This window comes from Heteronotia binoei, chromosome 18 (genome assembly GCF_032191835.1).
Source record: "Heteronotia binoei isolate CCM8104 ecotype False Entrance Well chromosome 18, APGP_CSIRO_Hbin_v1, whole genome shotgun sequence".
Taxonomy (NCBI): Eukaryota; Metazoa; Chordata; class Lepidosauria; order Squamata; family Gekkonidae; genus Heteronotia; species Heteronotia binoei.
The window spans coordinates 37,657,024-37,678,751 of record NC_083240.1 but is presented as its reverse complement, the minus strand read 5'-3'; the positions used below and the strand labels follow the sequence as shown (position 1 = coordinate 37,678,751).

Below are 21,728 nucleotides of genomic sequence, written 5' to 3'. Positions count from 1 at the left end.
CCCAAAGCAGCCATTTTCTCCAGGTAGACTGATCTCTGCCACCTGGGGATCGGTCACAAGGGCAGGAGATCTCTAGGTACCCTCTGGAAGCAGGCAACGAACGCTAGCACTGGACTTGCCTGGAGCTTCCAGACACTTTGGCTGTATCCGGAGATCTTGTTGACTGTCTCGCTCATCAGAGCAATTAGCATGTTCAAAAGGAGGATGTACGTCAGGATCACAAAGAGGAGGTGCAGGAAGATCACAAAATACTTGAACTTCATGTTCTCGTTGAATTCCAAGTCCCCCATCCCAATGGTGAACTTGAAGAGTTCCAGAGAAGTCGTAAACAGCCCAGTGTACGTAACTTTAGATTTACCATCCTCTGGAGGGGTGGCAGAACTGTTCCGGGCAGGACTGTTCTCATTCGTCAGAGTGAAGAGGGCTGGAATAAGAAATTGAGAAGTCAAAAGAAGGCTGCAGATTTATACCCCGCCCTTCTCTCTGAATCAGAGACTCAGAGCAGCTCACAGTCTCCTATATCTTCTCCCCCCACAACAGACACCCTGTGAGGTGGGTGGGGCTGAGAGGGCTCCTACAGCTGCCGCCCTTTCAAGGACAACCTCTGCCAGAGCTATGGCTGACCCCAGGCCATTCCAGCAGCTGCAGGTGGAGGAGTGGGGAATCAAACGCGGTTCTCCCAGATAAGAGTCCACGCACTTAACCACTACACCAAAATGGCTCTCAAAAGCTCTCCTTGGAGAACCTTTTTGTAAACTTTCTAATGTTAAGAGCTTGTCCTTGTGATCCGTTTTTCTCTAGATATGTCCCCAAACAGACTGGAAGGAGATAGTGGGCTCCTCACTTCAGAAGGCTACAAGAACCCTGACAGCTGACAGAAGAGTCCATCAGATCCTGTTTCAAAGTACAGCAAACAGGATACCTTCATCATTCAGGTTTTTGAGGAAATGAGACATGGCCTTTAAAAATTCACTTTTCCATTTTGAAATGCTAATTAAAACTCAGAGCCTGATCTCGAAGGAACTGAGTGGAATTTGGATAGCCTCTTCCTCTTTCTGTAGAACTCTGATTCATCTTTTACCTGTATGAAGATTTATGGAGCACCAGGATCTTCATCATGTTAAGTTCTGAGTCTGACCTCAAGCCCCTTGCCTGTGCTGAAAGACAGTGTAACTCCCCCACACTCTTCCTGTTCATCATCTCTTGAACAAAAGAAACTCCCTTATGCAGAATCCGAACATCCATCTTTCAGGGTCAGTATTTTCTTCTCCAGGGGTCATTTCGTAGCAAAAGAGGTGCTGGAGCTCATTAACACAGCACATTCGCACAACTTATTTGCATATGCCACACACCCCTGCCACTGGAAGGTGGACTCAATTCTATCTGCTCAGCATCTACCTGAAAATGCTTCTTGAATTATGATTGACCTAAGAAAACCTTACTCCCATCATATTTTTTAAAATTACTTTCTCCTATGTGGCCACAGTGGCACGATGAAGATTTCCATCTGTCTGCTTTATATGATTTGATTATTTTTCCATTTTTTGTAGGGAAAAATATTAGAAAGTTTGTCAAATCTTAAGAGTTCAGCAAAATTCTCACAGTGGGCTTGAATAATGGAGCCCAGAAGTAAGTATTTGGCGGTGGTAAGAAAGAAAGAGCACAATAAAACTCCTGTGAGCTCCTGCCCAAAATGAGGCCTGGTCTTCTCTAACCACTGGCTCCCCCAGGATCTCTGATCAAGGTGTTTCACATCACCTCTCACCTGATGTAATCGTTTTAGCTGGAGATTCTGGGGACTGAACCCAGCACCATTTATCTGCACGCAGAACAGACACTCAGCCACCAAGCCATGGTTCTCCCCACCCTGAACTAATAGAACTCACCTACTGCAAAGCCAAAAAGGAAGATCAGGTAGACCAAGAGGAAGCGCAGAAGATCCCTCAGGATTGTCTAGAATGGGCAAGAGGCAAATTAGGCACAATGGCTGTTTTTACACTCAGGGCTGATTCTGATGTTATGAGCATTGAATCTGCCTGCAGAAAACTCCTGTTCAAAAGTACTCTTGTAAAGTGAGGAGCAACTCCGGGGTGAAACTGCTTTCGGTGCCAATTCAAGAAAATGAGCGTAGATGGGTTAAGATAATGCACAGCAAGACAGAAGTGACGGCGGTAGGCAATGTAGATGAACATTTTAAATGTGCACCGAGAGAGGATCCTCTGTCAAGTGTAGAAATAGCCAATCACTGCGAGCTGCCTATGGGTCAGTACATGGAAAAGATATCACCGGGTGTGTGTGGGGGGGGGGAGGAGGTATTTGTGAATTTCCTGCATTGTGCAGGGGGTTGGACTAGATGACCCTGGAGGTCCCTTCCAACCCTATGATTTTATAATTCTATGAGCATAAGGTTGGTTTTAACTGCAAACTGTCTTGCAGTGTCTATATTAGAAACAAATTTAATTTCTCTCCCGCCTCCCCATTGCTGCTGGCTCATTCTGCCCATCCTCTTCCTGGTGTCCCCATCTCTTCCTACTTCTCCACATGCATATCCATTCCCTGCGGGACCCAAATCTCTTTCTTTCTTTCTTTCTTTCTTTCTTTCTTTCTTTCTTTCTTTCTTTCTTTCTTTCTTTCTTTCTTTCTTTCTTTCTTTCTTTCTTTCTTTCTTTCTTTCCCATCTTTGACTAGGGAAACTGAGGGGAGGCTGAAGGGTTAAACTCCCACTCTGTTCTCCTTATGGCTCCAGTGAAAACTGAGGCTGTTAGCGATCCCTGGGAATTACAGCTCATCTCCAGACTATAGAGATCAGTCTCCCTGGAGAAAAGGGATATTTGGAGCACGGGTGGCCAAACTGTGGCTTTCGGACATATTGTGTGACTCTCGAAGCCTCCACCGCCCCATTGGCCAGCTTGGAGAAGGCATTTGTCTCTTTAAATCACTTCTCCAAGCCAAGTCAGCTGGCGGCTTGGAGAATGCATGTAAGGTTAAAGTTGCTTTCTTGCCACCTCTCCCTCTCTCTCCCATCTTCCTTTCCTTGACTCCTATTTGTTATGTGAAGCAAGTTTGGCCACTCCTGCTTTGGAGGGTGGACTCTATGCCCTCATGCCCCACTGAGGTCTCTTTCCTCTCCAGGCTCCACCCTCAGCTCTCCAGCAGGAGTTCCCCAAGCCAGATCTGGCAACCCTAGTCTGCATAGGAGCATGTAGCTTGCAGTTGACAAGAACCTTCACAGAGAAAGCTTCCCCCTGCATGGAAAGCAAGAAGCTCCCGGATTCGGGGGGGGGGGGGCATTACTTTCACACCCACCTTCTGTATCATGACACTGTAGATCCCTGTCAGCCGGAATCCTCGGGTGTAATACAGCATGTTCATCCAGCCCAGTAGCAGGGAGAAAACCATCAAAGGCACATATTCCTCCAACCCCATAAAATACAATGGCACGGATATCAGCAGCATGAGCGATTGCACCAAGCTACGAAAGGCCAGGAGAAATAAAGTGTCATACACTCTCCAGGGTGTACCAGCGTTTCACAAGAAAGCTGGAGAGGCCTAGAAGAACAAGCCTTTCTTTCCAGGGAGCTCTATGGTCCATCCTTCAGTTCCATCTCTCACCCCAAATTAAAACAAAAGGGAACAATAAAATTAGCCTTGCCATCCTGTTCATTTATGCTAAAGCTATTACTAAACTGAGTCTTGTTTCTTTTTGCTGGGCTTCGAGACACTGACACAGGACAATCACTCACAAGCTTACAAAGCAAGTCACCGGTGTCCCACCAACACCCCCCTCAGTGATTCTACGGGACTGTGAAAACCTTTCTGCTTCCCTTCATTCTATCCCCAACCAGGGATGGTGGCTTCTTGGACCAAAAAGATAATAGAGAACCCCCACCCTGCTCACATCCCCAGTCACAACATACAGCAAAACCTGGATACAGTCATCTGAGAGCAGACTTCTCAAAGAGAGGCGCCTTCTCCACAAGAAAAGAGTCTAAAGAAATGAACAGGGCAGTAGGTTAGAATGAAAGGGCTGGAGACAGCCAATCAGCATGCCTGGGTATTGGGAGTGGGGTGCTACATCAACTCTAAGGGTACACAGGTGTTATCTCTTTGAATGGGATACCTCTCTGAACCTGGGAGCTGCCCTCTGATGCCTTCCCTCTTTCTGTGTAGGCTTTGTTTTCCCCCACCCCCTGTATGGCTCTGCATGAAGTCACAGGTCATTCCAGGTCTTTCTTGTAGAAACGATGCCCTCATACTTCCATACCTGTGATACTGGCTGTAGATGGCCACTTGAGATAGGGAAAATACTCTTTAGGGTACACTTCTGTCTGTCCTTTGGACTGCAACCTGAATGTGAACTGAATCTACATGAATAAATGTAAGTTCTGCTTTTGCACTATGCTTTTTGTGATGTTCTATGCCTGGGCAAACTCTTGTATATTAACCAAATATCGCAATAGACACTTCTGTCTGTCCTTTGGACTGCAACCTGAATGTGAACTGAATCTACTTGAATAAATGCAAGTTCTGCTTTTGCACTATGCTTCTTGGGATGTTCTATGCCTGGGCAAACTCTGGTATATTCACCAAATATCCCAATAGAAAAGTGTGTGAAGGGCCAACAGACAGTGAGGCGATAACGCCAACTGTGTCAGCAGGGGGGAGGGGAGGGCACCCTTACCTGAGCAATGAGAAGATAAATGGTTCCCACTAAGACAATGGCCTGGCCAATCACCCTCAGCGTATCTGCTGCAGCATACTTCTCTAGAAGCTCAGTCTGTGGAAGAAGGGAGAATACCAACATCGGTAAGAAACATCCAGACTCTCTCTGCCAAGAAGAAGAAGACGAAGAAGGACGAGGAAGAGGAGGAGCTGGTTTTATACCCTGCCCCTTCACTACCCAAAGGAGTCTCAGAGCAGCTTATACTCACCTTCCCTTCCTCTCCCCACAACAGACACTCTGTGAGGTAGATGGAGCTGAGAGAGCTCTGAGAGAACTATGACTGGCCCAAGGTTACCCAGCTGGCTGCATGTGGAGGACTGAGGAATCAAACCGGTTCTCCAGATCAGAGTCCTCCAGTCTTAACCACTACACCAAGTTGGCTCTCCAGCCAGCTTGCTGCATTCCCAAGAATAAAAAGTTCTTCAGGATGGTGGCTTTTACAAAGATCAGCCTGACCATTAGACAGGGCAGGGCACCGGATGTTGGACGCAGGGCTTTTTTTTTTTTAGCAGGAACTCCTTTGCATATTAGGCCACACACCCCTGATGTAGCCTAAGAGCCCTGTAAGCTCTTGGAGGATATTAGGCCACACACCCCTGTACTAAGAGCCCTGTAAGCTCTTGGAGGATTGGCTACATCAGGGGTGTGTGGGCTAATATGCAAAGGAGTTCCTGCTACAAATAAAGCCCTGATTGGGGGTATCATTAAAGGGAAGTAGGTCATTCTAATACATGCACATACGCTCTCTACAGTTGCAGCCGCTTGGTAGCATTTGTTTATAAAAGTAGACTAAGCCCATCTCAGGAACCTGGCTTGTCCTCTCTTCCCAGGAAGAACCAAAAACCAAATAGGGTGGCACAAAATATCTCGGCAGCCTGCCCTGCCCTCCATATATTACCATAGCTAACTGAATGTATAATTCTGCTTTGCCTAAATGGAGTGTGTCAGTCAGCCAAACTTGATTACAAGCCATTAATAAACAGAACAAACAATCTTAATAAATGACCTAAACTCATCTCTCTCTCTGTATTATGCATCCTAGTCCATCAGACAATGCAAATTATACACAGGACATTATCTCAGCCTGTGTTTTCTCTTTGGTGTGTGTGTGCGCCATCAAGTCACAGCTGACCAATGGCAGCCCTGTAAGGTTTTCAAGGCAAGAGATGTTCAGAGGTGGTTTGCCACGGCCTACTTCTGCATCATGATCCTAGTATTCCTGGTGGTCTCCCCGTCAAGCGTCTTGCCATAAATTCCGATATGCTGTTGCCTTGTTGCTTTCCTTGCTCTCTCGCTAGCTGCTTTTATCTTTGCAACCGTATTATCAGAAGAAGACTCAGCCGATCTGGTGATTGCCTAGGAAACCAAGGCCAACTGGCCAGGCCAGACACACCTGTTGGGGGGACAGGCCGAGGGGACTTCTGTGTTCACTTCCTGCCTAGCTTTTCCCCCTGCCCTTTGAAAAGTATAACGGTTATATGGAATGTGTATAAGGCAGGGGTGGCCAACGGTAGCTCTCCAGATGTTTTTTTGCCTATAACTCCCATCAGCCCCAGCCAGCATGGCCAGTGGCTGTGGCTGATGGGAGTTGTAGGCAAAAAAAAAAATCTGGAGAGCTACCGTTGCCACCCCTGGTATAAGGGAAGCAAAGACTGGTCCCGCCAGTCTTTGCAAGACCTGCCATGCCTGCAACAGTTATCAAGGTTCAATAAACTACTATTACACCACTGGCTTGTTCTTTGTGCCTGAGAGACTGAGGACTTGACTCTCCCATCCAAGCACTAACCCCAATCTGACCCCATTTAGCTTCTGAGATCTGACGAGATCAGGCTAGCCTGGGTCATCCAGATCAGTTGGCAAAACTCAGCCACTTGGTACGCTGATTCTTGGTCAACCTCAGCCAGTAAAGTTTTAAGAATCTTCTGCTCAGAAAACAGGTACTTTTAACAATCAAAATAGCTTACAAGTGTGCTGAATTATAAACTTTTCAGTAGAAAGAATACATGAGAACAGGGACAACTAGCTGGAATATTGTGATATGGAGTGGGTCAAGAATACAGAGCAGCCTACAGATGTGTTCTTCTTGATATTAGTCCTCGTTTCACGTTAGCTTCTTCAGGCTTCTCACAAAAATTTCATACACAGGGTAAGAACGCCAACAACTTTCCACACTGAATAACGCTTCAATGGTGGCTGGAGATCTCCTGGGATTACAGCTGATCTCCAGGTGACAGAGATCAGTTCACCTGGAGAAAATGGCTGCTTTGGAGGGTGGACTTGAAGGTATTGTACCCCGTGGAAGTCCCTCCCTTCCCCAAACCTCAACCTCCTCAGGCTCCACCCCACCCCCAAATCTCCACATATTTCCCAACCCGGAGTTGGCAACCCCATCACAGTTTGGTGCCAGTGGTTAAGTGTGCGGACTCTTATCTGGGAGAACCGGGTTTGATTCCCCACTCCTCCACTTGCACCTGCTGAGATGGCCTTGGGTCAGCCAGAGCTCTGGCAGAGGTTGTCCTTGAAAGGGCAGCTGCTGTGGGAGCCCTCTCCAGCCCCACCCACCTCACAGGGTGTCTATTGTGGGGGAGGAAGGTAAAGGAGATTGTGAGCCGCTCTGAGACTCTTCGGAGTGGAGGGCGGGATATAAATCCAATATCTTCTTCTTCTTCATCACAGTCTCTTGCTCAGCCTAACCTACTGGGGGGGGGTGCTGTGAGGAGAAGGTGGAGCAGAGGCAAATGATGTGATAAGCCACTTCGGGTGGCCTGTAGAAGAATATAAATAACAAATAAAATAAGCTACACCTTTCTATTGATAGGCTGGTAATAAGTGACGGCTGTGAAGACCACCATGAATATCGCATAGGACACCAGGCTGAGGTGAAATCTCCAGGCAGCAAAAGAGTCCCATTTGCGTTGGAGCAGTTTGTTCAACGGTTCCAAAACCACCATTTTGTATCGATTCTGTGTTTGTGGGAGAGAAAAAAAACAGCCCATTGGTCAAAATATGCCCCACGAAGCTTCTCTTCTTAAGGCCCACCCCTTTACACGACAATATAAATCTGAAGTGCTGTCACAACTTTCTCTAATGAACCCTGGAATTTAAAGCTACATTCATTCACCCAGACAGTTTCAGAGGGTTAGCTGTGTGTATCTGACAAGAGTGCTTTGAATCTCAAAACTTTACACCCTCAAAATTTTGTTGGTCTGAGGTGCTACTCAACCCTCATCTAGGTGCTATGTATTCAGAATTCCTTATCAGAGGTCTGCAGAATCATTTTAGCTTCTCTCACCCATGTTCTATCGTAAGTTTATAAAAAGTCCCCCTTACCCCTACTTTCTTCCTGCCCCCCTTTCAAGGCTAATAGCAACAGGGGGGATATTTCTCTCAGGCAGGGTTCATTTCATAGAAAAAGAGGTGCCAGAGTTCATTAGCACAACTCATCTTCATATAGCACACACCGCTGACATCACTGGAAGCTGCACTAAATGATATCAGCTCAGCGTCTACCTTAAAATGCTCCTTGAATTAGTTCATAATAAAACCTTACTAGTCCCATCATACTTGTAAAATTACTTTCTCCTATGTGGCCACAGTGGCATGATGAAGATTTCCATCTGTCTGCTTTATACATTTTGCTTATTTTCCCATTTTTTGGTGGGGAAAAATATTAGAAAGTTTGTCAGATCTTAGTGTTCAGAAAAATTCTCACAGGAAGTTTGAACAACTGACCCCAGAGGCAATTTGGTGGGGAGGGAGGGTAGGAAAGAAGAGCACAATAAAACTCAGAGGTTCTGGAACTCTGCTCCTTTGAGCTCCTCCCCCAAATGAGGCCTGCTCTCAGGGAAGCAGAAAGTGGCTTCTTTTAGAGGAAATTCAAGATAGAGAGAGATTTCTCACCCATCGTCATTGCTGATCTCTTGCAACTCTCACTCTTCCAATGTTACCAATCCTATTCGAACACATGAATATGGCATAGCAGAGCCTACATATTGCTGTGGGGGAGGGGAGAAGTGGACCATTGGCTTCCATTCCCTCTGCTTGCTGTCCTGCCCGCTTCCTGGGCCCGTGTCTGCCATAGGGTTGCCAAGTCCAATTCAAGAAATATCTGAGGACTTTGGGGGTGGAGCCAGGAGACTTTGGGGGTGGAACCAGGAGACATTGGGGTGGAGCCAGGAGACATTGGGGTGGAGCCAGGAGCAAGGGTGTGACAAGCACAACTGAACTCCAAAGGGAGTTCTGGCCATCACATTTAAATGCCTTCCTTCCATAGGAAATAATGAAGGATAGGGGCACCTTCTTTGGGGGCTCATAGAATTGGACCCCCTAGTCCAATCTTTTTGAAACTTAGGGAGTATTTTGGGGAGAGCCACTGGATACTATACTGAAAATTTGGTGCCTCTACCTCAAAAAAAAACAGGGCCCGCAGAGCCCCAGATACCCGTGGATAAATTCTCCATTATTCCCTATGGGAATAAATCTCCCTAGGGAATCATGAGTACCCAGCAGACATTTCCCTCCCCTCCCCTCCCCTCTCCCCGCTTTCTGATGACCCTGAAGTGGGGGGAGGGCCTCCAAACCGGGGGATCCCCTGCCCCCACCTGGGGATTGGCAGCCCTAGTCTGCCTGCACATTTCTGCCTCTGCCTGGCTAGTGACATGTGCTGCCTCTAGCCATGGGGTGATGGTGCAGAAAGGATGTGGCATTTGGCTCCACCACAACCCCAGTTGCTGGGGCTGCCTGCCTCCCACACCAGCATGTACAAGCAAAACATTTGCCTTTACACTTAGCATTTCAATCTCTCCCAAAGCCAGTGATGGATTCAACAGCATAGATTTATTAGCACCAGAGCTTTTTTATTGGAGCAGGAACCCAGTTCTGGCTGGCTTGGCATCAGGGGTTGTGGCCTGAGATCCCGCTGGGCTTTTTCTACAAAAAAAATCCTATGTGAAACAATAGTGATGTCAGGGGTGTGTGGCCTAATATGCAAATGAGTCCCTGCTGGGCTTTTTCTAAGAAAAAAAGCCATGATCAGCACCAGGACTTTTTTTGTAGGAGGAACTCCTCAGCGTATTAGGCCAGACACCCCCTGATGTAGCCAATCCTCCAAGAGTTTACAGGGTTCTTCTTACAGGGCCTCCTGTAAGCTCCAGGAAGATTGGCTATATCAGGGGTGTGTGGCCTGATATGCAAAGGAGTTCCTGCTACAAAAAAGCTCTGATCAGCACAGTCCTCTCTGGTGGTGTATAACTCTGATAAGTGGGTAAATATCCCTATAAGTTAAATATCTCTTGAGCCATGACCTCACTCTCCCTGCCCTCTAGCTGCAAGACCTTCCTGAATGATAGACACCCAAACATTAGAACAATAGCCAGATACAAATGTTTCTTAATATTACAGCTGTTGTCAGTATTCCAGTCTGGATTACCTATAATAGTGATATTAAAGCATGATGTGTATTCGCTACCAGTTTTGACTGGTTACCATCCAATTGCACATCACTAATCCAGGGCTTTTTTTGTAGCAGGAATTCCTTTGCATATTAGGCCACACACTCCTGATGTAGCCAATCCTCCTGGAGCTTACAGTAGGCCCTGTACTAAGAGCCCTGTAAGCTCTTGGAGGATTGGCTACATCAGGGGTGTGCGGCCTAATATGCAAAGGAGTTGCTGCTACAAAAAAAGTCCTGTTAATTGCGTCTCTTATGCAGGGATCATTTTCAAGCAGAACTAAATTTTCTGTTTTCATATACTCAGGGCTTTTTTTTTTTGAGCAGGAATGCACAGGAACACAGTTCTGACTGGCTTGGTGTCGGAGGCGGGCAGGTGGCCTAATATGCAAATGAGTTCCTGCTGTGCTTTTTCTACCAATAAAGCCATGCATATACTGTTGCTACCAAATCTGGACTCCAAACTCCATCTTGATTTTGATTGCTGGTTGTGTGAAATGAACCAGTGAGTACTTTTCCTCCATTAAATATTCCCCAGTATTTGTTCCAGTCATGTAAAAAAAAAAGTACTCCCCTGTGCAAGCACCAATCGTTTCTGACTCTGGGGTGACGTTGCTTTTCACAACGTTTTCACGGCAGACTTTTTACGGGGTGGTTTGCCATTGCCTTCCCCAGTCATCTACACTTTCCCCCCAGCAAGCTGGGTACTCATTTTACCGACCTCGGAAGGATGGAAGGCTGAGTCAACCTCAAGCCGGCTACCTGAAACCAGCTTTTGCTGGGCTCGAACTCAGGTCATGAGCGGAGCATAGGACTGCAGTACTGCAGCTTTACCACTCTGCGCCACGGGGCTCTTCCAGTCATGTACAAAGGGTATTAAAAACATCATGCAAAAGAAAAATTAAGTGATAGCACCAGCAATACAAATGAACAAAATTAAAAGGCAATATACAAAAACAGAAAGAAATTTTAAAAGGGCAAATTGGTACATCTCTGTTTCCAACTCACCGGAGTGTCACTGCTGTAGGCCAGGATTTCTAGCACAGAATTTTTCTCGTAGCTATCAATGGAGGACAAGTCATATAGAGAAACGTGAACTGGTCCATAGGTCCATTCAGTGAACTTGCGTGACAGCTGCTTGAACTTGGGATCTCTGATCTCTCGCTGAAGAATGTGTTTGAAAATCTATGAAAGACAGAAACGATCTCTTTGGGCCTCGCCTCCCAGCATGGTGAAGCCACTGCATAGCTTCAGCTACAAACGAGGAAATGTCCAGTTTGTATCCTGCCTCTGTATGACTTACAGGCCAATCACTGTTTACCCCAGATCCCTCCCCCAGTTTTTTTAAAACGTTTGATGCAATCTTTTGTCAACTGGAAAAGACCACATGCTTCATCAGTCTCAATCCCAAAGTGGCAACCAATCAATGATCATTTTGATTTATTTATTTTTTTAAATAAAAAGTACAAAAAAACCCAACAATCCCTGACAGAAAGAACCACACGACCGGCAATAAAATTATATGAAAACCAAAAACTAAGGAACAATTTGAAAGGGGAGGGGGACCCTTAAAATTAACTCCAGTGGGAAAGAAGCCAGCCAGCCGATGTACCTCTACTTTTCCAATCTTGGCAGCCAGTTTCAATGGAGTTAACCCTTGGTTGTTCTCTATCTCCTCCAGTTTCAGTAGTGGGTCGAGCTTGCAGCCTTCCATCAGGATTGCATCGTACATCCCTATGACAACCTCCGTGTTCTTCTCCGTATCGTTGGCCACCATCACCAAAGCGTGCAGGACCGTGTTGCCCAAAGAATCTCTTTCTGTCAGGCTGGCCTTCTGGTGAGGGTTTTCCAGGAGGTATTGCACCACTTCCTTCTGATTGGTACAAGCAGCCAAGGACAGGGGGAGCTCACCTGGATGCAGAAAAGAGAAAAACGGTGTTGCACTTACCTGTAACAGCTGTTCATTGAGTTGTCTTCTGTGCAGGCACACATTGGGGCTGCACTTGCACAGGCCAGCCACCAGAGGTCTCTATCAGCATTTTCTTAGCATAGTCTTGGGGGAGCCCCTCTCTTCTGGAGCAGGTTAGCAGCGTTTTTCCCACCAAAATGGCCGCATGCTCTAGAGGGGGCACTCCCCAGTTCTCTTGAACTGCTGCAAACTCTCCCTCCTACTTCTTTCTTTTTTTCTTTTTTTTTTTAGAGCTCGGCTCAAACTACTAGGGATCCTGTAGACACTGGAGCAACAACCTTCTGCCATGGTGGCAAATAGGATTGCCAATCCCCAGGTGGAGGCAGGGGATCCCCTGGTTTGGAAGCCCTCCCCCCGCTTCAGGGTCATCAGAAAGTGGGGGGAATGTCTTCTAGGCACTTCATTATTCCCTATGGAGACTGATTCCCATGGGTATAATAGAAAATTGATCTGTAGCTATCTGGGACTCTGGAGGGGCTGTTTTTTGAGGTAGAGGCATCAAATTTTCAGCATAGCATTTGATAACCCTCTTCAAAACAACCCCCAAATTTCAAAAGGATTGGACTGGGAGGTTCAATTCTATGAGCCCCCAAAGACGGTGCCTCTATTCTTCATTATTCCAAATGGAGGAAAGGCATTTAAAAGGAGCATGGTCCCTTTAAATGTGATGGCCGGAACTCCCTTCGGAGTTCAATCGTGCTTGTCACACCCTTGTTTCTGGCTCCACCCCCAAAGTCTCCTGGCTCCACCTCCGAAGTCCCCAGATATTTCTTGAATCAGACTTGGCAACCCTAGTGGCAAAAAACGAATGGAAGGGCTCCCCCAAGACTCTTTCCTATGAAAATGCTAGTAGAGACCTCCAGTGGCCGGCCTGTGCAAGAAGACAGAAGGCTGAAGATGAACAATAGTTATCCTTTGGAATGAGAAACAGCCTCAGGTTAGGAATGCTGCCGCTGTTCTTCTTGGTCTTTTTGACTCCCAACTTTCCAGGCAATTTCTGGCATGGGTTCTTCCTCCAACCATACAAAGGATATTCTACAGAAATATTGTCACAGTGGCTCTGATGTGGGTGGCCCAATCCCATCTCATCTCAGAAGCTAAGCAGGGTTGCTCTGGTTGGTATTTGGATGGGAGACCATCAAGAGATACCAGGGCTGCTAGGCAGAGGCAGGCCACGGCAAACCACCTCTGAATGTCTCTTGCCTTGAAAACCTTACATGGTTGCCATAAGTCAGCAGCTACTTGGCCAACCCTTTCCACCATCACCGTTAATAATGAACGTCTGCTTTGATGGCAACTGTATAAAAAAGCGCCACAGGAGAAAGAAACAAATGAGGGATATCAGCAGCGGAAATGAGCAATGGAAAAAAATGACAATATATGACCGCAAATAAAAATGAGAGGAACTTATTTGCATATCCCCTAATCAGGAGGCACCACTGAACAAAAAAATGGACAAACATCTTGCCAACGTACCAAAATAGAAGCGCACTCCTCCCTTCTTCTTCCGGAAGAACTCCCCAGAGGCCCTGGCGTGGACATTGGCCCCATTCTCCACCAGGAGCTTCACTAAATCTAAGCTCCTCTTCTCAATGGCAATGTGCAGTGCTGTGTTGCCTGGGGAAACAAGGTTCACACAAGAATCACATCTCCAGCATCTGAGCTGGGTTATCACCCAGCCCTGCGCTACATTCCCCTCAGTTGTTTTCTGAAACAAGACTCTCTGAGCAGCTCAGCATGACCAAGGAGGATTTAAAAAAAAGCACATGACTAGTAACAGATGCCAAGTTCAAGCAAACAATTCACCATTCGCTAACCAAAGAACACACTTTTATCCTTTATGTGCATGTAGAAGAGGAGGAGACTGGATTTATACCCTGCCCTTCACTACTTGAAGGAGTCTCAGAGTGACTTACAATCTCCGTTCTCATCCCCTCCCCACAACAGACACCCTGTGAGGTAGGTGGGACTGAGAGAGCTCTGAGAGAAACTGCTTTTGAAAGAAACAGCTCTGAGGGAACTTCTGACTGACGCAAGGTGATATCAACAGGTGCAGATGGAGAAGCGGGGAATCAAACCTGGTTCTCCCAGAGAAGAGTCTGCACACTTAACCACTACACCAAACTGGCTCTCATGTAATGTAATACCATCATTCCCAATGCTTATATGACCAAGGCTGGCGTCAGCATACCATTAGGTTGGGGCATCCACCAGGACCCAGGGTTTCTGGCAGGGCCCACTGCTACTGGCCCCTGTCCTCTAGGGTTACTAGCCTCCAGGTGGTGGCTGGAGATTTCCTGGGATTACAACAGAGATCAGTTCAACTGGGGATTGGCAACCCTACCACCAAGTGTTTTTAGAAAGTGGGCAGGACAAGGTGGGACTTTTGCCCAGCAAGGTTTCCTTGGGAATAGCTGCTACCACAGCACAAGAATCTTCACTGTGTGACTGCAGATAAACTGTGGCAGCCATTTTGTGGCTGTCTCTGCCTCCAGCAGCCATTTTGAGGCTGCACCCACCACATTGGATCAGAATTCTAAAGATGTCCACAGGCTCAAAAGGGTTGGGGACCCCTGGAGGAAACCATGAGCAGATCTATCAACGAAATGCAACCTTTCAGTCTTTCCTCATCCGCAGTACAGCCCTCCCCGGACGGGCAGCAAACACATACCTTTGTAGTAGCTGCCAGTGCAAGCAGCATTGACCAGAGGGGTTGGATTCCCACTCTCCTTGTCTATCTTCAACAGCACTGCGATGGTGGGGTTTGTCCCATCTTTTAAATTCAGCAAGGCCTTCATCAAGCAAGTCTTCCCTGTTTTACCATCTGGAAGAGAGGAGTTTCAGCTCAGCTGCACCAACTCCTGTCGGTTGTGCTTCTGGGGCTCTACCTAATTCTAGGAATGTGCCAAATTTTGTATCTAGGAAGAATGTGATAGCTCTCCACCCCTGCCCCCCCCCACCACCATCCCGCCACCATTGCAAATGTAATTCTGGAAGAACAGTTCCCATGTCAAGGATATGGTGCATATAAAGTAATAATAGTCTTAAAAGAAACAAAAAATCATAATTGAACCCTATGGGTAAAAATGAAAATGCTCACAACCAATGTTCCCTCTAAGTGGCAGAGTCTTGCGAGCAAAAACTCTACTTTGTGAGCTACTGCATTAAAATTGTGAGCTACTGCATAAATTATTGTGCTGTGGGGTCATCCTTCCTCAGCTAAGACAAAAATGTGTGAGCTGGAGGCTAAAAAACTGTGAGCTAGCTTACAGCTTAGAGGAAACACTGCTCACAACATATGAAAACACAAAGAGAAAGGAGAGGACAGGTTCACAGGGCTTCTTTTGAGCAGGAATGCACAGGAACACAGTTCCGGCTGGTTTTGGGTCAGGGGGTGTGACCTGATATGCAAATTAGTCCCAGCTGGGCTTTTTCTACAAAAAACACCTATGTAAAACAATTGTGATAGGGGGTGTGGCCGAATAGGCAAATTAGTTCCTGCTGGGCTTGTTCTACAAACAAAGCCCTGCAGGTTTGTATAATTTACAAGCCATGACTATATAGGTTCTGTCTGTATGATTGGGAAAGACAGGTTGCTTACCTGTAACTGTAGATCTTCGAGTGGTCATCTGTGCAGTCACACTTGTGGGATACTGCGCCTGCGCGGGTCCCCGATCGGTATCTGTAAGAAGCCCGGGAATTTTCCGCGGTCGGCGCCACTGGGCATGCGCAGGCGTCCCATTGCGCACGCCCAACGGCGCCACCGCGGTAATCCCGCCAGTTCCTTCATGACCGCTGAAAAAAGCCCCCCATAAGAGGGAGACCGTCAGCAGTGGGGAAGGAGGGCGGGTAGTGTGACTGCACAGATGACCACTCGAAGATCTACAGTTACAGGTAAGCAACCTGTCTATCTTCTTCGTGGTCTCTGTGCATCACACTTGTGGGAGATTAGCAAGCAAGGCATACCTGGAGGTGGGAAGACGGTCAACCGGAGACGACAGATTGCAGCACCGCAGTCCCCAACCGAGTCCTCTGCTGAGCATGCACGTCCAGCGCGTAGTGCTTCATGAAGGCATGCGGGGAGGACCAGGTGGCAGCTTTGCAGACGTCCGCCAAGGAGACGCCTTTCAGGAACGCCACCGATGTCGCCATTGCTCTGGTGGAGTGTCCGCGAACAGGTCCTGGCAGCGGCCTCTTTGCTAGGAGGTAACAGGTCTTGATGGTCTCCGTCAGCCACTTCGAGAATCGCTGTGAAGAGATCCTAGACCCTAGCCTGGGCGAAATATATGAGACGAACAGCTGTTGGTCCCTGCGAAAGGCTTTGGAGCGCTTTAGGTAAAAGAGTAAGGCACGCCTGAGGTCTAGGGAGTGCAGCCTCCGCTCCTCGTCCGAGGAGGGGTTAGGGAAGAAGGTGGGTAGGCAAACCTCAAGATTGAGGTGGAATTGGGAGGGTACCTTGGGGAGGAAGTTGATATCTGGGGCCAGGGAGACACCAGATTCTGTAAAAGCTAGGTAGGGGTAGTCACAGCGCATCGCCGTGAGTTCCCCCACGCGACGAGCAGAGGTGATGGCCACGAGGAAGGCAGTCTTCCAGGACAGGAGCTGCAGAGAGCACGTGGCCATAGGTTCAAAGGGACGCCTGGTTAGCATGTCTAAGACCAGAGTCAAGTCCCACAGCTGAGTGGGAGGTCTAGATGGTGGATGTAGTCTAAATAGTCCCCTCATAAACTTTTTGGACTGAGGGTGGGCGAAAACTGAGTATCCGCCCACAGGGTCGTGAAAGGCAGATATTGCTGCCAAGTAGACCTTGATGGACGAGAAGACTAGGCCTGCGTCGACTAGAGACAATAGGAAGTCGAAGATTGCCGGCAGGCCTGCCCTCTGTGGTGTGCCTGGCCGGTCGGCCAGAAAGTTGGAGAATTTCTTCCACTTTCTATCGTAGGAAGCCCTGGTAGAGGGTTTTCTGCTATTTAGTAGGACTTCCTGGACCCTGCTGGAGAAGTCTAGGGGTCTATGAGCCACGCTGTCAGTTTCAGGTGTGGCACATTGTGGTGCAGCACTAGCCCCCCTTGAGATGACAGGAGGTCTGGGTCCGCTGGGAAGTGGTAGAAGTTCCTCCCTGCCATGCGTAGTAGGGAGGAGAACCAGTTCTGACGTGGCCACCAGGGGGCCACTAGGATGCAGCGTGGCCTGTCCCTGGCTATCTTGTTGAGTACCCTCGTCAAAAGGGGGAGGGGCGGAAAGAGATAGAGGAAGCGGCCCTCCCAGGAGATGAGAAGGCCGTCCCCGAGGGATGCCGGGTCGGCACCCCCTCTGGAGCAGAACCTGGGACACTTCTTGTTGTGTGCTGTGGCGAAGGCGTCCAGCTGAGGGTAACCCCACAGCTGGAAGACTGGCTGCAGGAAGCGCCACTGGAGTTCCCACTCGTGCGGTGAGGCCCCCCCTCTGCTCAGGGAGTCCGCCTGTATGTTGAGGACCCCTGGGAGGTGCGCGGCCTTGACGAAGATGTCGAGCTGGATGCATTCCGCCCATAAGTCCATTGCCAGTGCGCAAAGGCGACGGGACACTGTTCCACCCTGTCTGTTGATGTATGCCAGGGCGGTGGTGTTGTCTGTGAGCAGAGCCACCGTCTTCCCTGTCAGCTTCGGGCGGAATGAACGCAGAGCAAAGTGGATTGCTAACAGTTCCAGGTAGTTTATGTGTTGCGGGGCCAGCTTGGGTGGCCACTGGCCCCCCACGCACAGTCCTTCCATGTGAGCGCCCCATCCCCACTGGGAAGCGTCCGTGGTGATGGTCACTGTGGGGGCCGGAAGGTGGAAGGGCGCTCCTTGGCAGATGTTGTCCTTTGACCCCCACCAGTGAAGCGAGTGGAGCGCCATGGGGGGAATAGTGAACCTCTTTCGAGGTGAGTCCCTGGTTGGGCGGAACTGACGTAGGAACCATAGCTGCATGTTCCTCATCCTCAGTTTCGCGAAGAGAAGCACGCTTGTCGTCGCCGCCATCAGGCCCAGCATCCGCTGGATCTGTTTGGCTGTGCCCCATCCCTGCCTCTGGAGCAATTGTACAGAGCTGGTAATGTCTTTTGCCCTTTGGGCGGGTAAGAACGCTCGGTGCAGGTTTGTATCCAGCACTGCTCCTATAAACTGCACTGACCTCGATGGGGTGAGTTTCGATTTTTCTAGGTTGACCTGTAGGCCCAGGGCATCCAGAAGGCGTAGCGTGGACGTGATGTGAGCAGATAGGCTTTCCCTTGAACTGGCTACCAGGAGCCAGTCGTCTATGTATGGGAAGACCATCACCCCTTGTAGCCTGAGGTGGGCAGCCACTACGCTCATCATTTTTGTAAACACCCTGGGTGCTGTGGAAAGTCCGAATGGTAGGGCCGTGAACTGGAAGTGCTGCGGGCCTACCGCAAACCTTAGAAACCGTCTGAACTCTGGGTGGATGCTGATGTGGAAATAGGCATCCTTGAGATCTAGGGTGGCCATCCAATCGCCTTGGTTGATGAGGGGCAGGATGGATTGCAGTGTGGACATCCGGAACTTGCGGTATAGGATGAACTTGTTCAGATTCCGAAGGTCCATGATGGGTCTCAGTCCCCCGTCCCTCTTGGGAACCAGGAAGTAACGGGAGTAGAAACCCCCGGGACTGTCCTCTGGAGGTACTTCCTCTATGGCTTGTTTCTGTAGGAGGGTGGCCACCTCTGCCAGCAGCGGTGGGGAGGGGGGGGTGGTAACCACCACGGACTGGTTTGGAATCTGAGCAAAGTCTAATTTGTAGCCCTCTTTGATGATGGAGAGAGCCCACCTGTCTGAGGAGACCTGCTCCCAGGCAGGGAGGAAGGGGCGGAGGCGGATGGTGCAGCGGGCAGGGGCGACGATGCGTGGGACAGAAAAGTCAAAGTCCCTGCTTGGAGGGGCGGGCACCCTTAGGTTTGCCTGAATGCTGGGTGGTGTAGCGCCCCCTGTTAGTGTTATTGCCCGAATAGGCCTGCTTGTCGGGCTGCGAAGGGCGTGGGCGCCACTGTTGGTCTGTGGACGACTTGTGGGAGGGTTTCCTAGTCCAGGATCTACTCCACTGTCTAGCCCTGGGCTGTCTGGAGGGTGCCTGCACTCCCAGGCTCTTGGAGATCTTAAGGTTCTTATCTAGTTCCTGCAGGGCGTTATCTGTAGTGGAACTAAAGAGCCCGTCCCCCTCAAACGGCAGGTCCTCGATAAGTGCCCTGGTGTCCTGCTGCAGGGCGGTGGACCTCAGCCAGGAGTGCCTGCGGATGGCGATAGCGGACATGATGTGTGAGGCAGAGACGTCCACTAGGTGCTTTGCAGTTGTCAATTGCTGCTTGGCCACCTTCAGGCCCTCCTGCTGCAGTTTCTTGGCAGCCGCTTTTTTGTCCTCAGGCAGGGCGGATAGGAGCGGGGACAACTGTTCCCACATGGCGTATTGATATCTCGCCATGCAGGCTGTGTAGTTGGAGGCCTTGGCACCCAAGGATGCTGCAGAATAGATCTTCCTGCCCATGGAGTCTAGTTTCTTCCCCTCCTTGTCAGGGGGGGCAGAATGCACCTTGCGCGACCTCGAGGAAGACGAGACGATGGCTGAGTTGGGTGTTGGATGAGTGAATAAAAACTCAGCCCCCGCCTCCTGGATCTTGTATATGTGATCCAACTTCCTCGAGGACACCGGTGCCGATGATGGCTTTTTCCATGGGTCCTTGAGTGCCTGCAACATGACCCTGGTCATCGGTAGGGCTATGGCTGTGGAGGCGTCGCGTTGGACGATATCGAAGACGCTATCGTCCACCACTGGCTTGGGTTGCGAGATGGGTAAAGCGATGGTCGATGCCATCCTCTTGATCATCTCCGCATAGGAGCTCAGGTCCTCGGAGGGTGAAACCGGGAGGTCCTCCGCAGTATTTGGGTCGGGCGAGGGTTCCCAGGTCCTCCCCTCGTCGCTCTCCGAACCCGATGGCTCGGACTCTTCACAGTCCGAGTGTGTCGACAGAGGTGGTGTTGGCTCCCTCTGCTGGATCGGCGTCAGCGGTCGGGTCGGGGGGTCTGTCGCGGCGGCGCGTTCCTCCGGCGGGATCGAGCGTGATGCCAATGGTTGCCTGGGTCGGTGTGATGTCCTAGAGAAGGAGGACGTATCGGACCGACGCTCCCATTCCTGGTGTTCCGGTGGCTGGTACCAGTGGTAAGGCGGGCAGCAGGGATACGAAGGCTGCCATCTGTGCTGTTCCCAGGGGGGCATAGATGGGAAGCGGCGCGGGTCGGCCGATGGGTCCCTTCGTCTCACGCGCTCGACCGATGGGTCGGTTCGCCTCACGCGCTCGACCGACGGGTCCCCTTGTCTCGGTCGCTTGGGCGCTGCAGGCGTCGCCTCGTCAGCCGATGGTAGGGGCTCGACGTCCGATGCCGAGTCGATGCTCCTCCGACGAGAGGCCACCGAAGGGGATCGACGGGTTAGGTCGATCTCCGCTTCTGGTGCTGGAATGTGCTGCCCCTTAGCGCTCGGGTCGAGGATCGGCGAGGTGTGCTGCCGATGAGCGCTAGCCCTCGGAGTTGAGGGACTGCGCGGCCGATGGACGCTAGCCCGCTGAGTTGTAGGGCTGTGCGACGTATGCGCGCCGACCGCTGGAGTCGAGGGGCTGCGGAGCGGAGAGGGAGGAACCCTTCTGCGCGGCTCAGTGGCGGTCGATGCCGCCGTGTCCGGTGGCGGAGGAGAGGAGCGAGGTCGCTTTTTCTTTTCTTTACTCTTCTCCTTCTTGGAGGACTCGCGGCCCGCTTCCTCGCGTCGCTTCTTCGACGGCTTTTCGGTCGACAGCTCGAGGGACCGTTTCGCCGAGTGCTGATCTCTCGGCGTTCCCGTGTCGACTACGGGGGCATCGACCGATGGACCCGTCGACAGTTGGGCATTTGCCATTTTCGGTACCGAAGCCGAAACTGGAGGTCTCAGTGCCGAGGCGGTTAGCGCTGCCGAAAGTCTTGCCGCCCTGTTCTTCCTTGTCTGTTTGGAGAAGTGCTGGCAGTGTGGGCAGGTCTCCACGCGGTGCGCCTCTCCCAAACAAAGAAGACACAGGGAATGGCCGTCGGGAGGGGCGATCTTCTTCCCGCAGGCCTGGCACCTCTTGAAGAAACCCCAGCGACTGTCCATAGACAGTGGTCGCTAGGAGGGTCCTCTCAGAGTCCTCTGAGAGGAGAAAAAATTTTAGGGAGCAGGGGAGGGGGGGGAGTCCCGGAGGACAAACCCCGCGACACGCACCCTGAGAAAAAATAGCTTTTTTTTTTTTTTTTTCCTAACTAGCTAACTACTAAGAACTAACTACTATTCTAAGAAAAACAATAAACAGGCTAATATATATACAGAGGCTAAGGGGGGGAAAAGGGTGAAAAACCCCGAAGCTCACCGACCGGGAACACGATGAAAACGCAGCTTCTTCGCGCAGCGGTCAGAAAGGAACTGGCGGGATTACCGCGGTGGCGCCGTTGGGCGTGCGCAATGGGACGCCTGCGCATGCCCAGTGGCGCCGACCGCGGAAAATTCCCGGGCTTCTTACAGATACCGATCGGGGACCCGCGCAGGCGCAGTAT

General features: G+C 50.0%; 1 protein-coding gene across 1 annotated transcript in view; it reads right to left on the bottom strand.

The window, feature by feature from the left end:
* Positions 1-21,728, bottom strand: part of LOC132586867 (transient receptor potential cation channel subfamily V member 2-like) — a 31,590-nt gene that overhangs the window by 5,556 nt on the left and 4,306 nt on the right. Inside the window, exons 3-12 of the mRNA XM_060259002.1 lie at positions 14,813-14,965; positions 13,618-13,758; positions 11,785-12,083; positions 11,181-11,357; positions 7,528-7,686; positions 4,682-4,777; positions 3,918-3,988; positions 3,307-3,472; positions 1,887-1,953; positions 116-424 (exon numbers count right to left, since the gene is read on the bottom strand). Of these exons, the coding sequence (XP_060114985.1) occupies positions 116-424; positions 1,887-1,953; positions 3,307-3,472; positions 3,918-3,988; positions 4,682-4,777; positions 7,528-7,686; positions 11,181-11,357; positions 11,785-12,083; positions 13,618-13,758; positions 14,813-14,965 (1,638 nt within the window). The remainder of the gene's footprint in view (positions 1-115; positions 425-1,886; positions 1,954-3,306; positions 3,473-3,917; positions 3,989-4,681; positions 4,778-7,527; positions 7,687-11,180; positions 11,358-11,784; positions 12,084-13,617; positions 13,759-14,812; positions 14,966-21,728) is intronic.